The sequence below is a fragment of the Alligator mississippiensis genome, chromosome 1 (genome assembly GCF_030867095.1).
Source record: "Alligator mississippiensis isolate rAllMis1 chromosome 1, rAllMis1, whole genome shotgun sequence".
Taxonomy (NCBI): Eukaryota; Metazoa; Chordata; order Crocodylia; family Alligatoridae; genus Alligator; species Alligator mississippiensis.
Genome location: NC_081824.1, coordinates 330574027 through 330599410, shown reverse-complemented (window position 1 = coordinate 330599410; position 25384 = coordinate 330574027). Strand labels below are relative to the sequence as shown.

Genomic DNA, 25384 nt, shown 5'->3' with positions numbered 1-25384 from the left:
CGTCGTGAGCGGGATGGCCCCTCCCCCCCCAAGAAGACAGGGAATGTCCTCGCGGAGCCGGTCCTCGACTCGGACGACGAGAGGCGGCTGATGTGCCTGGACATCGAGGGGGTCGACGCTGCAGTTGCGGGCGAGCTCCCGCCGGGGGTGCGGCCTCGCCGCTCTTCCGTGGGCAACATCCACCCCAAGCTGGCGGAGCCCCCCTGGGTCTCTCCTGACTATGGGGGACTCCTGTCCTTGCTGAAGCTAACCAAGGGGCAGAAAAATGTAGCGGGGCACATCACCCAGTGGTGTGCGGACCCCAAAGTGTTTGTCAAGGCTGCCAGGGCGGCAGTCAAGCTCATGAAGCAAGATCGGGGCACACGTCAGATGGCCTACCGTCTGGACAAGCTTGCCCAGAGGGTGAGAGTGGAGTGGGGCCTGGGCGGGTCCCTCGACTAGAGTAGGGCACGGTAGGCCTTCCCTGACCCGTCTGTATTGCCTTGCTCTGCTCTTGGGTGCTCGCTCTTCCACCCGCACTCTGCTTTGCTCCTCCTCTCCCACACCCACCCCCATGGCAGCCACAACCATTGGCACCTTCAACGTCAACGGCTGTCGAGACGCGGTGAAGCGCGAGGCCGTCCTGGAGCTCCTGCGACAGAAGAGGCTGGCCGTCGCCTTCCTACAAGAGACCCACTCTGACAGGTTCAACCAGGCGGCCTGGCGGGCTGCCTGGCGAGGACAGGTGTTCCTGAGCCATGGCACCAGCCTCCGCGCGGGGGTCGCGACACTCTTATCGCCGCAGCTGCAGCTTGACGCGGCGGTGCCGCGGGAGGTCGTCCCCGGCCGCCTGCTGACCGTCCGCGTCACCCTCGCGCAACACCGTCTGCTGCTCGTCAACATCTACGCGCCCTCCGATGGCCAGGAGAGGGTCGCTTTCTTTGAGAGCTTGGCTGCCCTCCTGCGCGACGCTAGCGAGGATGATGACCTGCTCCTCCTCGGGGGCGATTTCAATTGCACCACTGCCCCGCGCCTCGACCGCACAGGGCCTGAGCCCCACCTGCCCTCCGCTCGCAAGCTGCAAGCTGCCCTGGAGGGGGCAGACCTCGTGGACGTCTGGCGAGCCCTGCATCCCGATGCGCGCCAGTACACCTGGGCCAAGACGAGTGCCGGCGGTCTCACCATGGCTCGCCTCGACCGCCTTTATATCACCAGGCACCACCTGCCACTCCTGCGCAGCAGCCGCATCGCTCCCTCGGGTCTATCAGATCATGGCCTGGCCTTCAGTGAACTGAGCCTGCCGGGGAGAGCCTGTGCACGGGCACCGTATTGGTGTTTGAACATTAGTCTGCTCCAGGACTCTTATTTCCGGGACTGCTTTGCCCATTTTTGGCGGAGGTGGGAGGCTGCGAGACCGAGCCACTCCTCCTGGAAGCTGTGGTGGGACGTGGGCAAGGTCCAGACCCGAGCCTTCTGCCAGCAGTACACCCAGCTGGCCGCGAACGAGACGCGCCGCCGTATCCGAGAGTTGGAGGAGGACGTGGCGGAGCTCGAGGCTGCTCTGCTGGCCGCCGGCAGCGACGCGGCACTGAGCGAGAGCCTCCGGCTCCGCAGGAAATGCCTGCGCGACTTGGCGGAGAGCGCGGCCCGCGGCGCGAGGATCCGCGCCCGCTGCCAGGAGCTGGTGGAAACCGACGCCCCGACCCGCTTCTTTTTCGACCTGGAGCGGCGGCGGGCAGCGAGCAAAGTCTTGGACCATCTCAAGACTCCTGAGGGCCGGGTCATTACAGAGCCGGGCGAAGTCCGCGAACGTGCCGTCGCCTTCTATCGCGACCTGTTCGCGGCCGAGCCGTCGTGCCCCGAGGCCACGCGGGAACTCCACGAGGGCCTACCGCGTCTCGATGCCCTGGAGGCCGGCGAGCTGGAGCGGGACTTGTCCCTGGAAGAGCTGGCGGCGGCCACGGCCGGCCTCGCCTCCGGCAAAGCCCCGGGCCTCGACGGGCTGCCTGCCGAGTTCTACAAGACCTTCTGGCCTCTCCTCGGCCCCAGCCTCCTGCGCGTTTTCCAGGAGAGCCTCGCCGACAAGGTCTTGCCGATCAGCTGCCGCCGAGCGGTGCTGACCCTGCTGCCCAAGAAGGGAGACCTGGGCTACATGAAGAACTGGCGGCCGGTCTCCCTGCTGTGCGCGGACTACAAGATTCTGGCCAAAGCGCTGGCCACCCGCCTCCGCGCGGTCATGGCCTCTCTCACCGGGCCCGAGCAGAGCTACTGCGTGCCGGGCAGGACCATACAAGACAACCTGTTCCTGCTGCGGGACCTGCTCACGGCTAGCGAGCTCTTTGGCCTCGACGTCGGCCTCCTCTCTCTCGACCAGGAGAAGGCCTTTGACCGCGTGGGCCACGCCTACCTCTTCCGCACGCTGGAGGCCTTTGGCTTTGGGCCCCTCTTCACCGGGGCCCTCCGGGTCTTGTACCGGGACATTTCCAGCCTGCTCAAGGTGAACGGGGTGCTTTGCGCTCCGTTCCCCGCGCGCAGGGGCATTCGCCAGGGCTGTCCGCTGTCGGGCATGCTCTACGCCCTGGCCATCGAGCCGCTGTTACACGCGCTGCGCCGCCGCCTGAGTGGGGTGGCCCTGCCATCGGCCACGGGCCCGTCCGCTGGCCCTCGTCTCCGGCTGTCGGCCTATGCGGACGACGTCACCGTCTTCCTCGCCACCCGGGAAGACGTGCGGGCTCTGGCAGATTGCCAGCGGGCCTACGAGCGCGCCTCCTCCGCCCGCATCAACTGGGGCAAGAGTGACACTCTGCTGCTTGGCGCATGGACTGGCAGGCCTCCGCCGGACTTGCCGGGGGGCCTCGCCTGGCGCCGCGAGGGCCTCAAGGTCTTGGGCGTGTTCCTGGGGCCGACGACCTTCATGGCGCGCAACTGGGACGGCCTCGAGGAGGGAGTGGAGGCCCGCCTGCAGCGGTGGCGCTGGCGCCTGCCCAGCCTTTCCTACCGGGGGCGCGTCCTCGTCATCAATAACCTGGCGGCGGCGACCCTGTGGCACCGCTGCGCGGTGCTGGACCCTCCGCCGGAGCTACTGGAGCGACTGCAGCGGCTCCTGGTCGATTTCCTGTGGGACGGACGCCACTGGCTCCCACGAGCTGCCCTCTACCTGCCCACCGGCGAGGGGGGCCAGGGCCTGATCGATCTGGCCAGCAGGGTGGCCGCCTATCGGCTGCAGGCCCTCCAGCGGCTCCTGTACACCGAAGGCCACCTCCCGTGGCGACAGCTGGCGTGCCGATTCCTGCGGCGAGTGGGGGGCCTCGGCTTTGACCGGGAGCTGTTTCAACTGGACCTCACCTTCCTGAACGGGGCGGTCCTTCCCCCGTTCTACCGCAGCGTGGTGCGGGCCTGGCGGGCGGCCTTCCATCTCTGTCCCCAGGCCAGGCACCTGCGGTTCCCGCAGCTCCTTCGAGAGCCCTTGGTCCACAACCCGGCCCTGCACCGTGTCGTGCCGAGCCTGGCCTCCGCCAGCCTCACGGCAGCTCTCGTCGAGGCGCGCTCCACCCGCCTAGAGCACCTCCTGGACCCCGCTCGGTCGGACTGGCTGTCACCCGAGGCCCTGGCTGCCCGGCTGGCCATGCGCTCCGTCCGCACCGCGGGGCGGCTTCTGCGGGCCGTTAGGGCCGCCCTCCCGACGGAGGCAGCGACCGCCCTGGAAGCCCATCTCCAGACTCGCCGGCCCCTCCCCGCCGCAGACGCCGCAGAAGACGCCTTCCCACCGCTACCCGTCATCCCAGCGGTACCCGGCGAGCTGGCCGAGCGGCCCAACACGCTGCTCAGGCTCCCGGTGCCCCCCAGCAGCAATACGGGCTGCCCTTTTGGCACCCTGCCCCGCAAGGGCCTCTACATGTGGGTGGTGCGCACCCGGCACGCCCAGGTGCTCGCCGGCCGCCCGGACACCGCGTGGCGGCGGCGCCTGGCGCGGCCCGGGACCCCGGCATGGCGCACGCTGTATAAGGCGCCCATCGCCAAGAAGACCGGCGACCTGCAGTGGCGGCTCGTGCACGGCATCCTGGCCACCGGCACCTTTGTGCGTCACTTGGACCCAGCGGCCTCGGCGGCCTGCCCCTTCTGCCCGGGGGTGCTGGACGAGGACATTTTCCACGCCTTCCTCGACTGCCCCCGGCTGCAGCCTCTCTTTGCCGCCCTGGGCGCACTGCTTCGGGTACTGGGCCGAGACCTCTCCGAAGACGCCTACGTCCACTCCTTTCCGTACCGGGCGGCCGAGCGGGCCACGGTCAGCCTGGCCAACTTCCTGCTGGGCCAGGCCAAGATGGCCACCCTGAAGAGCCGGCGAAACCAGCTCAGCGGCACCGGGATGGTCGACGCCCTGCAGCTCTTCCGCCTGCTGGTGCGGGCCCGCCTCTCGCTCGAGTTTGAGCACGCTGTCCTCCGGCGGACGGTGCCCGCCTTTGAGGAGCGCTGGGCCCTCGAGGGGGTGCTGTGCCGGGTCGAGGCGGGACGCCTGATCCTCGCTCTGTGATGCCACCGGCTGCTCAAGCCGCAGAGACGCGTCAAGCGGGCCGAGGCCCTGGACTTTTGCTCGTGCGGGTCGACCCCGGAGGCCTCCATGGGTGTCCCTGCTGGCAGAACTGTAAATACTGTAAATAGTCCTTATGTTCGTTGTGTTGGTTGGTTTTTTTTTGTCTAGAGTGTACGGGCAGGCCTTGCAGGCCATGAGCCCAGGCCTTGTCCACGAGGCCCAGAGCTTCGGGCGTCCTTCTACATGCTTTTGACTGGCTCCGAGTCATCACCCTCCGGGGAATAAAGGTCTCTTAAAAGTCAAAAGTCTTTCTTTCTTTCTTTCTTTCAAGATGGCCGCCGACAGCTGAAGCCCTTCTAAGCTCCTCCAGCTCAGGTGCTTTCAGCTCATTGCCTCGCACTCCCTGCCCCCCTTTTCCTGTCCCCCCCCAAAAAAACCCTTGCCTCTCCCCACCCTGTCCCTGGGGACCCCCTCCCTGCCCCTTCCCCCCACTTTCTGAGCCTTTTTCCCCTGGGCTCTGGCAGCCTCGTTTGCCTCTGCCCCTCCCCCACCCCCGCCTGAGTTGTCCCTTTGATTTCTGCTGCCTCCCTCCCCCAGGGCCCCTTCCCTTGGTCCCTGCCATCTGCCCCTGCCTTGGGGCTTGCCCTGAGCCCCTACGGGGTTGCTCTGCCCCCCCTCAGGCCGATTTTGGGGCGTTTCCAGCCCCCTCCCAGTCCCAGTCCCCGGGTCAGCCTGAGGCTTTTTTTTTTTTTTTTTTTTTTTTTTTTTTTTTTTTTTCCTGCGCTTCGCAGTTTAACCCTGTCCTGGCGAGGAATGGCGGCTCCTACGCCTGGCAGCTGGCATGAGGATGTCTCTCAGGACCTCCCACTGTCTCATGGCCTAAGGGTTCATGCCCCTCTCCATGTGGGGCTCGAGGCTTGCGTGGAGGCTCTGGCCGCCCTCCTGGGATGGCGTACCATCCGCTACGCGGGGCGCGTGAACACGGTCCCGATGATCTATTTGAGCAAGCCCGCCTTGGTTGACAGGGTGTGTGCGGAGGGCCTGGACATTGCGGGCATCCACTACCCTGTCACGCCCCTAGAGACTCAGGCAGTGAGGGTGGTGATTTCCAACGTCCCACCGCACGTTTCCAATCGGGAGCTGGCCAGGGGACTCGAGGCCTATGGGGTTCCTGCGAGTCCTTTTCGCCGCCTGCCGATGGGAAACAAGAACCCTCAGGGCAAGCACGTCCTGTCTTTTCGGAGGCAGGTCTTCATGCTCCTCAAGGAGGGCCCCCAGTCGCTGCCTCGCTCCCTGAGCCTCACGCTCGAGGGGCGGCGGTTTATTATCTATCTGTCTGTGGGAGAGACCACGTGCTTCAAATGCGGGGGCTCCTCCCACCTGGCCGCGCAGTGCCCTCGGGGCAAGGCGGCCGGACCATTGCCGCCTGCGGCAGCGCCGAAAGACGGCGCGTCGACCTCTGGGGCACGCGACAGGCCCAGGGAGGCTGGGAGCTCTTCCTCCCGACCTCCTTCCCCCTCCGTTCCATCTCAGGGGACCGGGGTCTCCAGCGGGAAGCCATCGTCCAGCCGAGGGGCTGGTGCTACTACCGTGGCCCCGCCGCCCCCTCCCCCGTCTGTGGCGCCCCCTGCCCTCGGTGCGGCAGCCCCACCGGGTGGAGAGGCGGACGCCTCCCCTTGCCCCCTGCCTGCCCCGGCCGAAGTGGCTGGGGTGGCCGGGGACTGCGGTGCTGGAGCCTCATCGGATGATGGGGCTCGGGCATCCTCCCTACCACCCGAAAAAGAGAGGGAGATGAGGGGGGCCTCTCAGGACACCCCATCCCTGACAGCCCCCTCCTCGGCCAGTGCCGAGGACCCCCCCACTACAGAGCCGGACCCCGTTCCGGCTGCCACACCACCCGCCCCGTCGGATGTAGCCACCGACGAGGCAGACTTAGCGGGTGGGGGGGAGGGGCCTTCAGGGGTCCCCCTCCCCTCGCCTGTCCCCCTGCCTCCGGAGTCAGGCGGCAGCAGGGATAGTGGCGAATGTCTCTCTTCCGGTGGCCTGGCCCCGGGGGTGGCGGGAGAGCCCGCTGCCCCTTTGGCCACACCCCAGCCTACCGGAGCAGATGGGGACGTTAGCGAGATGGAGATCCAGCTCTCGGAGTCTCGCAAGAGACGTCGTGAGCGGGATGGCCCCTCCCCCCCCAAGAAGACAGGGAATGTCCTCGCGGAGCCGGTCCTCGACTCGGACGACGAGAGGCGGCTGATGTGCCTGGACATCGAGGGGGTCGACGCTGCAGTTGCGGGCGAGCTCCCGCCGGGGGTGCGGCCTCGCCGCTCTTCCGTGGGCAACATCCACCCCAAGCTGGCGGAGCCCCCCTGGGTCTCTCCTGACTATGGGGGACTCCTGTCCTTGCTGAAGCTAACCAAGGGGCAGAAAAATGTAGCGGGGCACATCACCCAGTGGTGTGCGGACCCCAAAGTGTTTGTCAAGGCTGCCAGGGCGGCAGTCAAGCTCATGAAGCAAGATCGGGGCACACGTCAGATGGCCTACCGTCTGGACAAGCTTGCCCAGAGGGTGAGAGTGGAGTGGGGCCTGGGCGGGTCCCTCGACTAGAGTAGGGCACGGTAGGCCTTCCCTGACCTGTCTGTATTGCCTTGCTCTGCTCTTGGGTGCTCGCTCTTCCACCCGCACTCTGCTTTGCTCCTCCTCTCCCACACCCACCCCCATGGCAGCCACAACCATTGGCACCTTCAACGTCAACGGCTGTCGAGACGCGGTGAAGCGCGAGGCCGTCCTGGAGCTCCTGCGGCAGAAGAGGCTGGCCATCGCCTTCCTACAAGAGACCCACTCTGACAGGTTCAACCAGGCGGCCTGGCGGGCTGCCTGGCGAGGACAGGTGTTCCTGAGCCACGGCACCAACCTCCGCGCGGGGGTCGCGACACTCTTATCGCCGCAGCTGCAGCTTGACGCAGCGGTGCCGCGGGAGGTCGTCCCCGGCCGCCTGCTGACCGTCCGCGTCACCCTCGCGCAACACCGTCTGCTGCTCATCAACATCTACGCGCCCTCCGATGGCCAGGAGAGGGTCGCTTTCTTTGAGAGCTTGGCTGCCCTCCTGCGCGACGCTAGCGAGGATGATGACCTGCTCCTCCTCGGGGGCGATTTCAATTGCACCACTGCCCCGCGCCTCGACCGCACAGGGCCTGAGCCCCACCTGCCCTCCGCTCGCAAGCTGCAAGCTGCCCTGGAGGGGGCAGACCTCGTGGACGTCTGGCGAGCCCTGCATCCCGATGCGCGCCAGTACACCTGGGCCAAGACGAGTGCCGGCGGTCTCACCATGGCTCGCCTCGACCGCCTTTATATCACCAGGCACCACCTGCCACTCCTGCGCAGCAGCCGCATCGCTCCCTCGGGTCTATCAGATCATGGCCTGGCCTTCAGCGAACTGAGCCTGCCGGGGAGAGCCTGTGCACGGGCACCGTATTGGTGTTTGAACATTAGTCTGCTCCAGGACTCTTATTTCCGGGACTGCTTTGCCCACTTTTGGCGGAGGTGGGAGGCTGCGAGACCGAGCCACTCCTCCTGGAAGCTGTGGTGGGACGTGGGCAAGGTCCAGACCCGAGCCTTCTGCCAGCAGTACACCCAGCTGGCCGCGAACGAGACGCGCCGCCGTATCCGGGAGTTGGAGGAGGACGTGGCGGAGCTCGAGGCTGCTCTGCTGGCCGCTGGCAGCGACGCGGCACTGAGCGAGAGCCTCCGGCTCCGCAGGAAATGCCTGCGCGACTTGGCGGAGAGCGCGGCCCGCGGCGCGAGGATCCGCGCCCGCTGCCAGGAGCTGGTGGAAACCGACGCCCCGACCCGCTTCTTTTTCGACCTGGAGCGGCGGCGGGCAGCGAGCAAAGTCTTGGACCATCTCAAGACTCCTGAGGGCCGGGTCATTACAGAGCCGGGCGAAGTCCGCAAAAGTGCCGTCGCCTTCTATCGTGACCTGTTCGCGGCCGAGCCGTCGTGCCCCGAGGCCACGCGGGAACTCCACGAGGGCCTACCGCGTCTCGATGCCCTGGAGGCCGGCGAGCTGGAGCGGGACTTGTCCCTGGAAGAGCTGGCGGCCGCCACGGCCGGCCTCGCCTCCGGCAAAGCCCCGGGCCTCGACGGGCTGCCTGCCGAGTTCTACAAGACCTTCTGGCCTCTCCTCGGCCCCAGCCTCCTGCGCGTTTTCCAGGAGAGCCTCGCCGACAAGGTCTTGCCGATCAGCTGCCGCCGAGCGGTGCTGACCCTGCTGCCCAAGAAAGGAGACCTGGGCTACATGAAGAACTGGCGGCCGGTCTCCCTGCTGTGCGCGGACTACAAGATTCTGGCGAAAGCGCTGGCCACCCGCCTCCGCGCGGTCATGGCCTCTCTCACCGGGCCCGAGCAGAGCTACTGCGTGCCGGGCAGGACCATACAAGACAACCTGTTCCTGCTGCGGGACCTGCTCACGGCCAGCGAGCTCTTTGGCCTCGACGTCGGCCTCCTCTCTCTCGACCAGGAGAAGGCCTTTGACCGCGTGGGCCACGCCTACCTCTTCCGCACGCTGGAGGCCTTTGGCTTTGGGCCCCTCTTCACCGGGGCCCTCCGGGTCTTGTACCGGGACATTTCCAGCCTGCTCAAGGTGAACGGGGTGCTTTGCGCTCCGTTCCCCGCGCGCAGGGGCATTCGCCAGGGCTGTCCGCTGTCGGGCATGCTCTACGCCCTGGCCATCGAGCCGCTGTTACACGCGCTGCGCCGCCGCCTGAGTGGGGTGGCCCTGCCATCGGCCACGGGCCCGTCCGCTGGCCCTCGTCTCCGGCTGTCGGCCTATGCGGACGACGTCACCGTCTTCCTCGCCACCCGGGAAGACGTGCGGGCTCTGGCAGATTGCCAGCGGGCCTACGAGCGCGCCTCCTCCGCCCGCATCAACTGGGGCAAGAGTGACACTCTGCTGCTTGGCGCATGGACTGGCAGGCCTCCGCCGGACTTGCCGGGGGGCCTCGCCTGGCGCCGCGAGGGCCTCAAGGTCTTGGGCGTGTTCCTGGGGCCGACGACCTTCATGGCGCGCAACTGGGGCGGCCTCGAGGAGGGAGTGGAGGCCCGCCTGCAGCGGTGGCGCTGGCGCCTGCCCAGCCTTTCCTACCGGGGGCGCGTCCTCGTCATCAATAACCTGGCGGCGGCCACCCTGTGGCACCGCTGCACGGTGCTGGACCCTCCGCCGGAGCTACTGGAGAGACTGCAGCGGCTCCTGGTCGATTTCCTGTGGGACGGACGCCACTGGCTCCCACGAGCTGCCCTCTACCTGCCCACCGGCGAGGGGGGCCAGGGCCTGATCGATCTGGCCAGCAGGGTGGCCGCCTATCGGCTGCAGGCCCTCCAGCGGCTCCTGTACACCGAAGGCCACCTCCCGTGGCGACAGCTGGCGTGCCGATTCCTGCGGCGAGTGGGGGGCCTCGGCTTTGACCGGGAGCTGTTTCAACTGGACCTCACCTTCCTGAACGGGGCGGTCCTTCCCCCGTTCTACCGCAGCGTGGTGCGGGCCTGGCGGGCGGCCTTCCATCTCTGTCCCCAGGCCAGGCACCTGCGGTTCCCGCAGCTCCTTCGAGAGCCCTTGGTCCACAACCCGGCCCTGCACCGTGTCGTGCCGAGCCTGGCCTCCGCCAGCCTCACGGCAGCTCTCGTCGAGGCGCGCTCCACCCGCCTGGAGCACCTCCTGGACCCCGCTCGGTCGGACTGGCTGTCACCCGAGGCCCTGGCTGCCCAGCTGGCCATGCGCTCCGTCCGCACCGCGGGGCGGCTTCTGCGGGCCGTTAGGGCCGCCCTCCCGACGGAGGCAGCGACCGCCCTGGAAGCCCATCTCCAGACTCGCCGGCCCCTCCCCGCCGCAGACGCCGCAGAAGACGCCTTCCCACCGCTACCCGTCATCCCAGCGGTACCCGGCGAGCTGGCCGAGCGGCCCAACACGCTGCTCAGGCTCCCGGTGCCCCCCAGCAGCAATACGGGCTGCCCTTTTGGCACCCTGCCCCGCAAGGGCCTCTACATGTGGGTGGTGCGCACCCGGCACGCCCAGGTGCTCGCCGGCCGCCCGGACACCGCGTGGCGGCGGCGCCTGGCGCGGCCCGGGACCCCGGCGTGGCGCACGCTGTATAAGGCGCCCATCGCCAAGAAGACCGGCGACCTGCAGTGGCGGCTCGTGCACGGCATCCTGGCCACCGGCACCTTTGTGCGTCACTTGGACCCAGCGGCGTCGGCGGCCTGCCCCTTCTGCCCGGGGGTGCTGGACGAGGACATTTTCCACGCCTTCCTCGACTGCCCCCGGCTGCAGCCTCTCTTTGCCGCCCTGGGCGCACTGCTTCGGGTACTGGGCCGAGACCTCTCCGAAGACGCCTACGTCCACTCCTTTCCGTACCGGGCGGCCGAGCGGGCCACGGTCAGCCTGGCCAACTTCCTGCTGGGCCAGGCCAAGATGGCCACCCTGAAGAGCCGGCGAAACCAGCTCAGCGGCACCGGGATGGTCGACGCCCTGCAGCTCTTCCGCCTGCTGGTGCGGGCCCGCCTCTCGCTCGAGTTTGAGCACGCTGTCCTCCGGCGGACGGTGCCCGCCTTTGAGGAGCGCTGGGCCCTCGAGGGGGTGCTGTGCCGGGTCGAGGCGGGACGCCTGATCCTCGCTCTGTGATGCCACCGGCTGCTCAAGCCGCAGAGACGCGTCAAGCGGGCCGAGGCCCTGGACTTTTGCTCGTGCGGGTCGACCCCGGAGGCCTCCATGGGTGTCCCTGCTGGCAGAACTGTAAATACTGTAAATAGTCCTTATGTTTCGTTGTGTTGGTTGGTTTTTTTTTGACTAGCGTGTACGGGCAGGCCTTGCAGGCCATGAGCCCAGGCTTTGTACATGAGGCCCAGAGCTGCGGGCATCCTTGTACATGCTTTTGCCTGGCTCCGAGTCATCACCCTCCGGGGAATAAAGGTCTCTTAAAAGTCAAAAGTCAAAGTCTTTCTTTCTTTCTTTCTCACATCCTCCCTTATATCCTGTAACAAAAACCCCAAACACGATACTCCAGGGAACTTGTTACAAGCTAAATAAAACAAGAAATATCTGTAAAAAGCGATTTAAGGATTGAAATGGGGCACAATAATAAAGGTCAACACAAGGAAACTGAGACTAATATATGCCTGCTCTTCTGCAACATAAGAAAGATTATTTTAATCGAAGGACCCTAGGATGAGTGTTCTGTATCTACCAAATCCTATAGTCCTTGAAGTAAATGATTAAAAATAGGAGCACAATCAATAGAGCTACAGAGAGGAGATAAGGCCTCTGAAATATTCTCAGGTCTAATGTGTCTGAGTCATTTGGGGGAAAAAAATCTCCTGGAAAAACAAAACAAAATAGCTGCTTAAATATAGATACAATCAAAACAATACTGGGTGAAAGGGATACAGTATTTTAAAATGCCTGAGTCAGTATTACTTGTATTTTAATTGTTTGTGTGTTTTTCTTGATCTCTGTTTATTCTAGAGTTTTGGGTTGTAGTCATGTTGGTCTAAGGACGCAGGCAGGCAAGGTTCTTTGAGTAGATGTGATATCTTTCATTAGATCAACTGAGTAGTTGGAAAAAAGTTCTTAGCAAGCTTTAGGGTGCAATCACCCTTCTTCAGGCACTGGCAGTCTCTGCTGTTCTGAGACTCCAAGGAATGAGACAAGCTGAAAGTGTGGTAGGATGTCAGTGAGAATGTAAATAAGTAGAAATTAGAAAGACAGAAGTTAAAGCAGGGAAGGGAGGGGGAAGAAAGTGGGGGTGGAGGCCAAAGCAAGACACTACATCTTAAAACATCTAAAAAATTATATGATTTGATATACATAAGCAAACCTACCACTTGTGCCACATTTCACCACAGTAAACAAGCACCTAGGTTGTTTCAAGCACAGTCTAAATCCTTATGTTACTTCTGTGCATTCTCTTAGCACAGCCTTTTGCAATCTTTTGCCATTGTAGGCTGCTGCTTTCAGCTCTGCTGCCTTTGGGCTATATCCCCCACACCTCCTTAGCTATTAGTAGATGTTGTGAAGGGAATAATTAGAAAAAGAGAGGTGCTAGGACCCTGAGGATGCCTCCTTTGCTGCAGCTGAGAGAGAAACTGAATGTGACTGGCTGTAAGACCCCGGGGGTGCCTCTGCTGTTGTGGCTAGAGTGTGCTGCAGATTCTCTGAGACACCATGGGCCGGATCCAGTCTCCTCCCAAGCTAGATCCTTGCTGACCTGTACCTTAGCAGCTATCATGAACCCGTCTTGTGATGGCTGAAAAGCCAACCAATCTAAACTCCTCTAGCACAACATCCACTACTAATCTCTGAAGGCCTGATTCTCAGGAGCACTTGCAGCTCCCATTGTGTACATTTGAAATTGTAGGTGCTCAACAATTCTGACAATCTGGTGTGTAGGCCCCTGGCAGATGTTGCACATAAATGAGATTAACCTGTTAATTGCACCATAATTAATAACCCTACCACATGTTCAGGAAATTAATGGTGAAACCAAACAGGAAACCAGCCACTAAAATATTCCAGTCAATTTGTGTACAAGTTTTTCAGCTGGTTTTCATTGTGCCTTAAACTTAACACATGACTGGAGAGCCTTCCCATGCAACCCAATGTCAGCTCCTTGGCAGGGTTTGGTTGACAGCTGCTGCCATGTCAGCAGGCTGGCAGCTGCACAGTGCAGCCCTGCATCGGGATGCACCTTGTGGTTTTCAGGATGCCAAAGCATGGAGAGTCATCAGTGGACTGTGTTGTCAGACTGCAGGAGCCGTGGGGTTCACCTCAACCTCTCATGGTGCTTGACTTGTCTTGCAAGCACCGTGTCTTGCTCCACAGTTCTCAATAGAATTTTATCAATATTCTTTATGTTGCTAAAATGTCACCCTTTTCTGCATGATAACATGGAGTGATGATCTATATCTAATCCATGTTCTTTTTTTGTTTCTTAGAAATGTTTTAGATTGACTCTTGTTCTTGACAGGTATTTGGATTCATTTTTAATAAATGACACCTTTCCGGTTCAGATACTTGTTTTGCCTGTGTACAGAATCACCAGGAGCAGGGTGCCTCTTGAGTTCTATTTATCGGCTGGATAGGATGCCAAAATGTCACTCCATTGCTCATTTCCAAAATCTCCACAACCCATTAGTTGTTTACTGACTCTTAATGCTGACAAGTTGCATGAAAAGTTTATGTACTGTTCACCATATGTGCTGCAACTTCTTGTCTTGCTGTCAATGGTTGTATTATTTTCCATCTTTATCTCAAGTGTTGTGCTCAGTGACTAGGTTGGAAAGTGATAATTACTTCCCCATTGCAGACACAGACTGATTTTCATATTTGTCAAGGGGAAACTGGATAGCTCGGAGCTTATCACAGAAACATTTGAATATTTATAACCTGAAATCTACAGAAGCTAAAATTAAGACATGGATGTCTTGATCTTAATTATTGTACTAAAGCATGATTTTACCCAAAGTCAGTGAGGTTTTTTTAAATCAGATCAGTGCATTAAAAGGTTTAATAGGGTGTCTCCTGCCCCCCCCCCCCTTTTTATACCTAACTTAAAATCAGTATTTAAGCACAGGTAAATTGATTTCTAGCTTGTGGATGCTGATATGCAGAAATAGCTTTTTTTTCCTTTTCTCCACAAAGGAGAACTCATACTGTTTATGCTCCAAGGTGGTTTTGAACTGTGGAAAGATACCCCTGAATTCAAATCCTGTCATGGAAGAAACTGTCTCTACAAGACCACCTACATAGTCACTGTATAGGTGTCCGGCACCAATACCTTCTCAAGGAAGAAAGTGGCCCCTTAAGCCTCCTTGCATTTTAAACACATTTCAATCCATGCTTAAATTCCCAATTTCTTCCCTATTTCTCAGACAGAAAGAACTTTTCATCATCTGACTTTGTGATCCACAGGAATTCCTGTGCAAGATTGGGTCCCTCAGGACATGAGAGCTTGCCCAGTTTTCCCCACTTACCCAGACACATCCCGAGAGTCCCCCACGGGCTTTCTCCACTTACTTTAGATTCCAGGGGCAGGTCTGAGTAAGTGGGTCCCCAGGTCCTGTGCATCTATGCAGGGACTCATGTAGGCTTTCCCTGCTTACAGAAATACTTCCCTGGAGCTCTTGGGGCTAGCCTTCCAAGTGGGGAACCACAGCTTCCCCATTTGTATAGAGGCACCCCAAAATTGCCTAAGGTGCTTCTCTTTAAGCAGGGAAAGCTGGGCAGGTGCTTCAGGACTTTGAGGGAGCCCTCAAGCCACCAGACCAATTTCCCAGGGTCACTGGAGAGTTTGGGTGACTTAAGCTGTCCACACTTTTCATAGAGCTAATAGATGTCTACTGCAAATAAAACAGCAGAATTCATTACTAGCTTTTGTCACACCACTGACTTACTTGCCTCTGATGTGGTGAGACAAAGGTTAGGGACACCTATTTACTCACCACTTGTGCTGCCATCAAAATTGTTATGGCAGCCCAAATGTGACATCAGGCAAAGTATGTTTCTATCCTCAGTTACCAGTGGACATTAAAAAATGAATGAGCTGATGGCTCTGAAAAGACTAACCAGGCCAGTGACCTGTCTCTTTGTATCTGGAAGGTGAGGCAATTATTCTTTCTAAGTCACCCTTGCAGAGTCACAACACGCATGCAATAGCTTAAGTAGGAGAAAGGGAAAGGATAAAGGGGCTGCATGAACTCTAGGCATGTGTGCAGAGGGGGCCAAGATTGGATTCTAAGGCTAAGCTTTATTTTTTAATTGTATGGATAATGTTCTTGGATTCTTCCTTTTAAAGAGAAGCAAGCAACATTGTTAAACATGCATATATATTCTAGAGACTTACCTGGAAGTAGCTTCATTAATTACTTTTGAAATTGGTTTCCTGAAGCAAAAATTCAGATACATTGGTAAACAATTTCTTAATGTTTTCCAGTGTTTGTATATTGTTTTCTCAAGAAATGTGAAGGAGATTTGATCTGTACTAGATTTGAATGCAATGGGAGTTTTGTAAGATTCAGAACTGCAGAATTGGTTTCAATGTGAAGGATGTGATTCAGCTGGATTTTATATTGGGTTAACCTGAATAAGGCTGTAGAGATGAAACCTCTCATTCTCAATGTCATCCTGGAGAACAAAGGCAATCTCCAATCAGCTGTACTCTGCTATCACTCCATATAAATTGATGACATTACACTTTAAGATCTGTTCTGAAAACCAGCATCTTAAAATATTACTTGAAGCAAGAGTGAAAAGCAGTATATAAAGTGGACCCTAAAAGGATATTTTCCTTTGGACATTTTGATGGGGAGCTTTTTTCCTGAACTTTAAAGCAGCATTAAATCTATTAATTAAAGCAATGTCAAATAATATTTTTAATGACTTAATTAATGTTATCTCAAATTAAAATGAAGCAAGTATACACAATGCTCCAGGAAGAGTGAAAGCAATTGAGATTTTGGGCTAAGATTGATCTTTCCCTCCTGAGGTGGCAGTGTTGGGAAGAACTCAGCCTTAAAACAAAAGGCCCAGTTCCAAGTTCTCTCTAAGGCAGATAAGTATAAGTAGGCTTTTCTCTCCAAATATGCTCACAAAAGGTCTACTGTCAGGGTTACAAGTAGCATGTAGAGAGTCAAAGCTTAACCCTAGAGGGTCATAACTCAGGAAGTCAGGAACAGTCAAGATTAAGGAAGTGAGGGTCCCAACTAGAATCAGGAGCAGATGGCTGAGGCCTGTAAGGGCTAAGGATGTAAGCAGTCACCCTGGGTAACAAGTGTGCAGGGAGGAAGCAGAAGAGAATGGTGATGTCAAACAGGCTGTAATCCAGAATGCAGTCACTAGTTAGGTGGTGTGGATCAGACAGCTATAACCGTACAGAACAAGGATACAGATGATCAAGCTAAGCCAGGTGTCAGACAACAAGGGTCTGAAAGCACAAGGGTCAAACACCCAGCAAAGCAGCCTGAAAGTACAGAGATGTTGGCTTGCATCTGGAGCAAGAAGGTGGGAACAAGGATGAAACAGGAAACCAACATCCTGGAAACAGGGAACCAGGAACAAACCAGAAGGACCTTAGAACTGGGACACTAACATGGCACAATTAGGTAGAGAGGTACTAGTCATATTGAGTAGCATACTGAGCTCTGAAAAATCTGCTATTTATAAACTGGGAGCCATGCCCATTGCCTATACAGGCAACTGGGACCAGCTGGGGATAGGGGTCATGTTATAAAACCAGTGGCAGTCAGGCCCTTCAGGTAACCTGGGCCAGCTGAAGGCAGTTTAGCTGGCTTCTGCTGCATATTGCAAAAGTTCATTACAGGTTTAATAGTGCTATAATTATATGGCTTACTTTTTCGCAGTTGTAAGTGTTGCTCTCTTCCATGCTTCCACAAAAGCCCATCTAAGATTGTAACCCATTTAACTCATGTAGCTGACCTTCTGGTACATACATTGTACCTCCCTGAGCCTTTACACTTATGATTATTAGAGTTGGCTTAATTTATATATTTTGGTGAATCTATTCAATAAACAAGTATGGGAAATATAAACCTAAAAGGAAATTTTTAAAAAGTTATGAATAATTGAAAAAGGGGAATTAAAAGAAACAAAGAAAGAAAGATTTTCAAAGTGACATAAAATGTGCATGAAAGAGATTTATAGTCACCTACAATGTCTTTTTGTTGCCATTTTCAATCCTAATAAGATGTAAGTGTACAAGTGTATGGCTCATATTAACAATAGCCACATTATTCACATACACTTTAATGAGCTTTATCTCACAGTAACACACATCTTATTACATATTTATATACTGCTCATCCCAAAAGATGGCAATATTCAAGATAAAAATAGAAATGCAAGTTGTGCTTTATTTTTTTGTGACACCTATTCACAACAGCAGAGCTTGTTTGGAATGCTATTTTGAGCCAATCTGTATGAAAAAAGATATTGCTAGTGCGGCAGGGTTACCTATCTTCACCCATTTCCTCAGGCTTAGAGAATTGCCAAAGTGATTGGTGGGGCAAACCTACCAATCAGAGATCAAAAGGGGAGAAGTCCACCCACCCCTACATCGGGGCGAGGTGAGGAGCAGACCTAATTGAAGACTGCACTCCACTCCTCCTGATTGGGCAGTCTTCAATCTTGGGGCTGACCCCCAGAAGGGTATATAAGGACAGCACACAGGTGAGACAAGGAAAAGAGAAGAAAGAAGAAGCTGAGGCTGAGGAAGAGCTACCCAGAGGGCACTTCCAGTTACCCTGAAGAGCCCGAAGACTCTGCCATTGGACCGGAGCGGCAGACGGCCGTGTCCCCAACCCCTTGCTGCTAGAGAGCATTGCGAGCCGGTGCAGGCGTTGCTGCATGGATGATCCAAGAGGGACTGGGACCTTGGGAGCTGCTCGAGGTGGCTCTGGTCTCCAACCCTGGCACGAGGCTAGACTGTGCAGGTATCGCTGCACGGAGGGTCCAAAAGGGCGGTATATAAGAGTAGGAGAGCTATTTATAGTTGGAGACCTGAGCTCAAGGCAGCTCAGGTCTCCAACCCTGGCACAAGGCTGGCACCGGTCCAGACACTGCTGCACAGTGGATCATTGTTGGGCTGAGTTCCTTTGGAGGGGGCAGGCCCCATTCCCCACTGCCAGGTGCGAGGGCCGGTGGGCAGCGGAGGCTCCACAGTGCAGCAGGCCTGTAGTGGAGCCCCAGCCCTAGGCTAGACAGCCCAGGCCCACAACCTGCTGAGAAGGCTGAGCCATGCACCCCACACAGGGACTGAGACCGAGCACTCCCTGCAGGAGCCGCTTGCCTAGTTGGGGACGAAACACTGGGAACCCTTGCTGGACCCTACTCACTGGGAAGCATGAGTTCTCAGAAACGGCGTTCCCCACTGGGGAGGGACACAATGGATAGCCCCATTAGAGGGGGTTTATGCTAGAGAGGGAGATTCCTCTAGAGGAGGTGAGTATTTGGGATTACCACAGCTTAGATTTTGGAGTGTTTATTAATTGCTTGTTGTCTTTTCTATTCTGGAGACTTTATTAACTGTTTATTGTGGTTTATATTTTGAGGGTGCTTACTCATCAATTAGGACATACCCTCTGAAGATCAGTGGGTGAAGTTTCTCCTGTGGGTCTTGAGGACTGCTATACTTACCTGTTCTGTTATTTGTTGACTTGAAATGTATTATATGTAAATATTTATCTTTATCACCTATCCAGTTTATTCTATCCCTTCCCTTTTTATTCTGCATCTGAATAAACCATGTATATAGTTAAGGTATTGTATCCTGGTCTTCCTTTATACAGGCACCAGAGAAGGGGAAGCTGTGAGCAAGCTGCAGTTTCCATCTCCAGCACATACGCCCTGCTGACCATCCCCTTCTATTGGAAAGGGGGGGTACACACCCCAGTACACCTGAGTTACATTAGGAATAAGTTATGCTTTTAGCATTTATTAATCTCAACGTAAAATAATCAGCCAAAGTTTTGTTGTTACTTTATTATTGCCCTGGATAAGGGCAAAAACATGGTGAAATTGAACTTTAATATCCTTGTAATAATAAAAATGATAATAGTAATGCTAATAATATATTTTTTTTAAATGTGGATTGTGCTAGGATGGGAAATTTCAGAATGTTTCCTGTTTTGTCCCATCTTAGTTAGGAAAATGAAGATACTTTTTCTGTATGAATGAAAAAAGTAATCCTAGTTCTAATTTTCCATTTGATATGCTTTCAGTTAACTATTTTAAAATGAGCTATTGTATGCTGTTGATTGTTATTTTTGTATTTTACTTGCATGCTATTTTAAGTGCTAGATTGGCAAAACATATATTATTCATTAAGAAAGCCAACTTTCAGATAAATGTATTGGCACAGACCATCTTGCCCATCCCACCTTTGAACATGTACACTATCCTGATCTAATCATGTGCTACATTGCTTTTGGAATGCATCACCACCACTGGCCACAGCTGCTTAACAAGCATAACCTCCCCAAAAGTCCCAAAAGCAAATGATTTATCAGGTGGAGCTGCCTGAGCTGTCACTCAAATCATTCATTCCTCCAACCTACTAGCTTTAAAATATCAGTCTTTATAACAGATTTTCCATAGTTCTTTTGGGAAATTTCAACTCTCATACAGTTTAAAAAAAAAAAAAAAGTTCTCCTACTCTTATATACCTCCTTTTCTTCTATTTTACAAAATAAAACAATAGACTACTTATTTAACTGGTTATGTCCTTTTATTTGGTCCCAGACATGGAGGTTTGTAAGAAATGAAGGAATTCAACAGCTTCTAGAGAGTGATTTGAATAAACTGTAACCTGAAAGAGGATTTATTAACACTAGTATGAGGTAACTTCTTCTAATCAGGATGATGATGGAAGAAAGCCATTACAATCTAAGAACTGTTTAAGTAACCTCACTCCCATTGTAATTGTTTCTATATTTCTAGGTTCTTATGCCAGTTTAGTTGTAATGTTACACTTGGATCATACTAAGGGCACTTAAAACTCAAGCATCCGCATGTTAAAGCTTATTAACTCATGCCAAGTTATATTCTCTGCCCTGGTTCACCAGTCCTCTAGTGGCAAGTTGGAGGCTGTGCATGCAAGAAATGATATTAACCCTTAACATGCAATTGCTTGCAGCACATCGATTTAACATTCCTCAAATTTGTGTAACTTCACTCTTACTCAACATACAAGCTAGGGCATTAGCTGATGATTCAGTTCTTAGTGCACAGGTGAACAAAATAAAATTATCATTCAAATTGCTACCCTTCTTGCCTGTTTAAGCAGAAAGGGCAAAGAGAGAGTGGTCACCAAGGCTGTACTATATAGATTGTTGTTACTTATGCTGTATCTTTTCTTTGGTCATCTTCCAGGGTCAATAATTCTTCACTTCTAATTACTATATAATTCATGTCAGCAAATGAAAAAAATATCTCTTTCTCATTACACTTAAACACCCTTAAAAGAAAACCTCAGGCTGTGTGAAGCAGTCTTTAAATAGGTGTCAGTGTAATTTATGCATACTGAAAGGCCCCTTTGCGATGCCAAAGCAGCATAAGGTGCAGCTTCTGTAAATGAAAATCAGACCCAAGATGCCTTCAGCTCTCAGAGCATATCCAAGTGGACTCTCCTGTAAAATCTGTCTGTTCATTTTTACTTGTTCTCTACTTCACTAAGAGTCTATTTTGATAGGACCAGAAAGCACTTCTCCAGTTTTGACTCCTTGGCAGTGGCTAGCTAATGAAACTATATTTCCTTCTGATGCAGTTCTAATACTTCTCTCTTTTTCTTTGAAATGTCCTATTCTAGCTGTAAAGAAAGAGATGCACCTCTTCTACAGGTTTCTGTGTCAAAAGCTCCACTGATACACAGTTAACTCAACTCTCCACACTGTGATGCTCTCAGCTATTTTCACCAGTTTGAAATTCCTTGATGTGTGGTTTTTTTTTTGGATGAAAAGCAACTTCTTCCAAAGGTCACCACTTCTCCCTCGGCCATCCCTTTCCTCTGATGTGCACAAAACTTCTTATGTTGCACTTCAAGAAACTGTGCAGCAAACAAACCAAGTTTTGTGTGGTTTTCCTGAATGTGTGATAAGCATGGTGCTATTTGCTATATATAATATTTTAAGTGAAAGTATTGTAAAATTAATAGTGTAAAATATTTATATTGTTCAGATTAAATGGAGCATTTAACATCTGTGGATTTGTTTTGGGGGGGGTGGGGTTTAGGTCAAATTCTGGATGCATTAGAAAAAAGGGATCTGAGCAACAAGACAGTTGTGTACTTCACATCAGACCAGGGGGCCCACCTGGAAGAAGTATCTAATACTGGAGAAGTTCATGGAGGATATAATGGAATATATAGAGGTGAGCATTCCCACATTAAGTGCATCAGTGTATGTCAGAAATTACTTATTTATACTATATTTTGAGTCCAAAATTTTAAATACCCTTGCCTTCTGAATGTTAAGCTTCTAGGATAGGGACAAAAATTACTCCTAAACTGGTATAAGTGATAAGGTAACCAGTTTAAATCTATAATGCAACAGAAGTTCAGTGCATATCAACTGCTTTTAAAATGGCTGAAACTGGTTTAAAATAAACCTGGATGGATATAGTATCAGACTTAAGTAATACATAGGTTTATTGAACTTCTGTTCCAGATCCCCTCCAAATTCAAGTTAACTCACAGCCCCCCAACATCCCAGGATGCTTTGCACCACCCCTGCAAACCCCACTCTCTCTTCCTCCCCCCAAGGTTGGACAGGCTAGCTTAGGCCCAGCCTGTCTGCTCCAGTTGAACAGGGAGGCTTGCTTTAGCACTTCTTGGCTTCTGGTCTGGGACACTGCAGGCATGTGGTTGCCTTTCCAAAATCAAAAGTGAATGTGTTCACTTGTCTATTTGGTTCAATCTATGCAACTTAGACTAACCTGCAAAGATTGAATTGATTCAGCCTTGGAGTTTTTGACTGTCTGTACTTAGCCCTAAGGTCCATAATAATAAATCATATTAGGTATCTAAATATAAATGGCTTGATTGTAAAAAATTAAAATAAAAAATTGAACATCTCCAGCTCCTTTGGATTTCTGGTTATATAGCACTTCAACAAATACTTGTAAATTGACTAGAGGTCCAGGAAGAGAAGTCAGTACAACAACCTGAAATGCATGTTGTGAGATAATAGAGGAAAGAGGAGGTATCAAGAAGGGAGTCCTGTAAATCATTAGTGGCTGTAAGCAGGAGCTAAAGATGAGTGAACAGATTAAGCCAAATAGAGAGAGGAGAGGTGAGGGATAAGGACAGATTCCAAAGTGGCATCTCTGCGAAGTGGAAGAAGAGGGAGATACAAAACCAGATCATAGCAGGTACATAAAAAATGAAAGAGAATGTCCTTGTTTCAAAAGGAAACACAATATGACTGATTTTTTCACACTGAAAATACTGAGACAATCACTGCATGCCTCCAATTGCAGAAATCCTGTTGATGCTTGAGATCATTGGTACATTTGCCTTATTGTGATGTGAACTCATATATAGTAGATCCTATCACTATAACTTTTTTAATAGGATATGGTATATGTTGTAGCAATAAAATCCTATCTTAACAAGTGATCATTGAGGTATGGTGGGTGGGGGGTTCATTCCCTCTTTTCATATATTCCTGTCATAATATCCCTTGCCGAGTGATTTGACTTCAACCAATAAAAATAAATAAATGTAGTACATACATTTCAGCCAAAAGGTTATATTATTATGAAGGACAAACTACTTCTGGATAGGAGGAAAATGAGAAGGGGAAAAACATGGAAGAAACACAGGAGGAGGAAGATTTCCTTATAATTTTCCAAAACTCAGAAAAGAGTTGGTCATGTTCAGGAAACAGAGGGAAGAAATTTTAGAATATAAATCAGGGAGAGAAACTGCAAAAGAGGAGCAGTAAGAAAACTGTTTTAGTTCTGTTTGCTTTTGAAGTTGTTACTGATACCAGGAACTTGTACAGGTCTTCATTTACCCCATAGGAACAATGGGTGTACAGCTGCTCTGAAAATCAGACTTGTAATGTTTTCAGTAAGCTTCACTTCCATCAAAAAAAAAAAAGAGAAAAACACTTAGTTTTTACCTGGACAAGATTGAAGCTCACTCTTTTTTCTGGGTTTTTTTTTCAAAATCTTGCCTTATTTTTCAACCCATCCTACTTTGTGACCCCCATCCCTCCTTAAAAAACTAAGAAAAAAAAGAACAAAAGAGGGAACTTGAATATAAGCCTGTAACCTTGCAAGTTATAACTTTATAGATAAGGTATCACACTGCATGTGGATCTGATTTCAGAAAAGCAGAATAATGACATTAATTCTCAGCCATTAGATAGGACTTTACATATTCAAAGTCCATAGTAGTACATATTTGTAGCTGTAGGCATGGCCTGAAGTATTTTGAAAGCTCTAAAAAGGTTAGAATTATAGACTGTCAGAGATAAGTTATGAGAGAAAAGATGAATTAATTGGGGAATGTACCTATCTTTAGAACTATCATGTAATGGCTTTTTTCCAGCCATTTTATGTGTAGTATTTTATTTATACTTCTTAAACAGTCACAAATTTGAAACAGATCTTAGTTTAATCAATACAGATTTGATGGATAGAATCAACAAAAAACACAGGATGCTTGAATACGTGATGAAAATTGGCCATTTTTGCAGTTTAATTGCATCACACTGTACACGTGCAGGGATTTTTTTTATAATTTAAATGAGTTTGCTACATTACAAACTAAACCACATCTGCATGTAGTTTAGTTTGCAATGTAGCTATTTGTAATTTTGCCGTCTTTTGACAGCTCACTCCCCGGGTCAGGAGAGGCGAGTTGAAGGCAGAAGCAGTGAGAGGCCTGATCCTTTTTTTCTTTTTCACAGATCCTGCCCACATCTCCCAGAGCCAGGTGGTGAGCTGCCAGGCTGAGTGGCCCCTGAGCTGCGGAGGGCTCCAGTTCTTTCTTCTGCAGTGGTGGTGCCTCTTGGGGTCACCCAGGCAGGTTACTAGCAGGCGCTTGCTGCCCTGCTCATGCTCAGAGAACAGCTGGATCAGGCTGGGTGCTGGGGAGCCTGCCCACCTCTCCCACAGCTGGGGTCAAGCTGCAGGCAGGTCCTGAGTGTGGGGACCCTGGGCCTTCCCTTTATTGTGGCACTGCCCCCTGGCTAGCACTTGCCCATTAGCAAACCACCCAGGTGGCCCTGGGGGGGGGTGCCGCCACCATGGAGGAAAGGACCCACCCCCTACAGCTCAGGGTCTGCTCAGCCAACTGGCAACTTATCCGCCAGCTGTGAGAGATACAGGCATGCTCCGCAGGGGGAAAAAAAAGGATTGGGCCCCTCACTGTTAATGGTGATGGAAACCACTAAATTGAAACAGTGGGTTTTTAATCATCACAGTTAAAAACCCACCATTTCAATTTAGGGGACTAAAGCCCTGTCACGTGTACCAGTTGCCAAAATGGACACTTTTTCTTTCAAAATGAATTATCATATGATTTACAGATGTGTCATGAGGTAAGCTGATAAATACACTAGCCCTGGCTAGTAGCAATGGCAGCAGCTCAGCCAAACCCCAGAGCTGGGGCTAGAGGTGCTGTACCCCACCACTACCATGCCAGGCTGTGCCCAGACAACCCTTGCCCAGGGCTAGAGCAAGGCAAGTGGTGGGGAAGCAGGGGGCAGGGGGCTGAGGCTGCAATGGCAGTCCAGTCATGGGAGGCAGAGGCTACAGCAGGGGGAGACAGAGCAGGAGGGGCAGGCAGCACCCAGAACTCCAGCCCCAGCCCTGAGTCGGGGACGGAGCTGGAGCAGCTGCCTGCTCCCCCCACCACCACCTTGAATTTGATTCCAAGATGAGGCATTTCCCCCTATATATATAGTGTGTGTGTGTGTGTGTGTGTGTGTGTGTGTAGGGGGGAAGCCCCTCATCTTGGAATCAAATAAATATGGTATTTTGGCAGATTTTAAAAAACAGTGGATTATACTGCTCTTCACCAAATTGAAAGGTCTCTTTTTAACTTATTGGTATGCCATTCTTCATTTTCAAGAGGGCACTTGTGAAAATGAACACTGATATACATAATCTATTACTTTTATGTAAAGACCCATGTTTCCATAATCAATCATATACATGCAAATTGGTGTGTAAGACCTGTGTAAATTCGGATGGCTGACTTTATGAACATCAGCCTTGCTAAAATACCAGGCACTTGATAAAGTATGTGTAGAAAATTCTCAGGACAAGAAAGCTATCCATCTTGCCCTTGTGCATGTACATATATATTGGAA

General features: G+C 53.1%; 1 protein-coding gene across 1 annotated transcript in view; it reads left to right on the top strand.

Annotated features, from left to right (window-relative positions):
* The window catches only part of STS (steroid sulfatase), a 217899-nt gene that overhangs the window by 121475 nt on the left and 71040 nt on the right, over window positions 1-25384 (top strand). The window contains exon 8 of the mRNA XM_059720932.1: window positions 21294-21431. Within this exon, the coding sequence (XP_059576915.1) occupies window positions 21294-21431 (138 nt within the window). The remainder of the gene's footprint in view (window positions 1-21293; window positions 21432-25384) is intronic.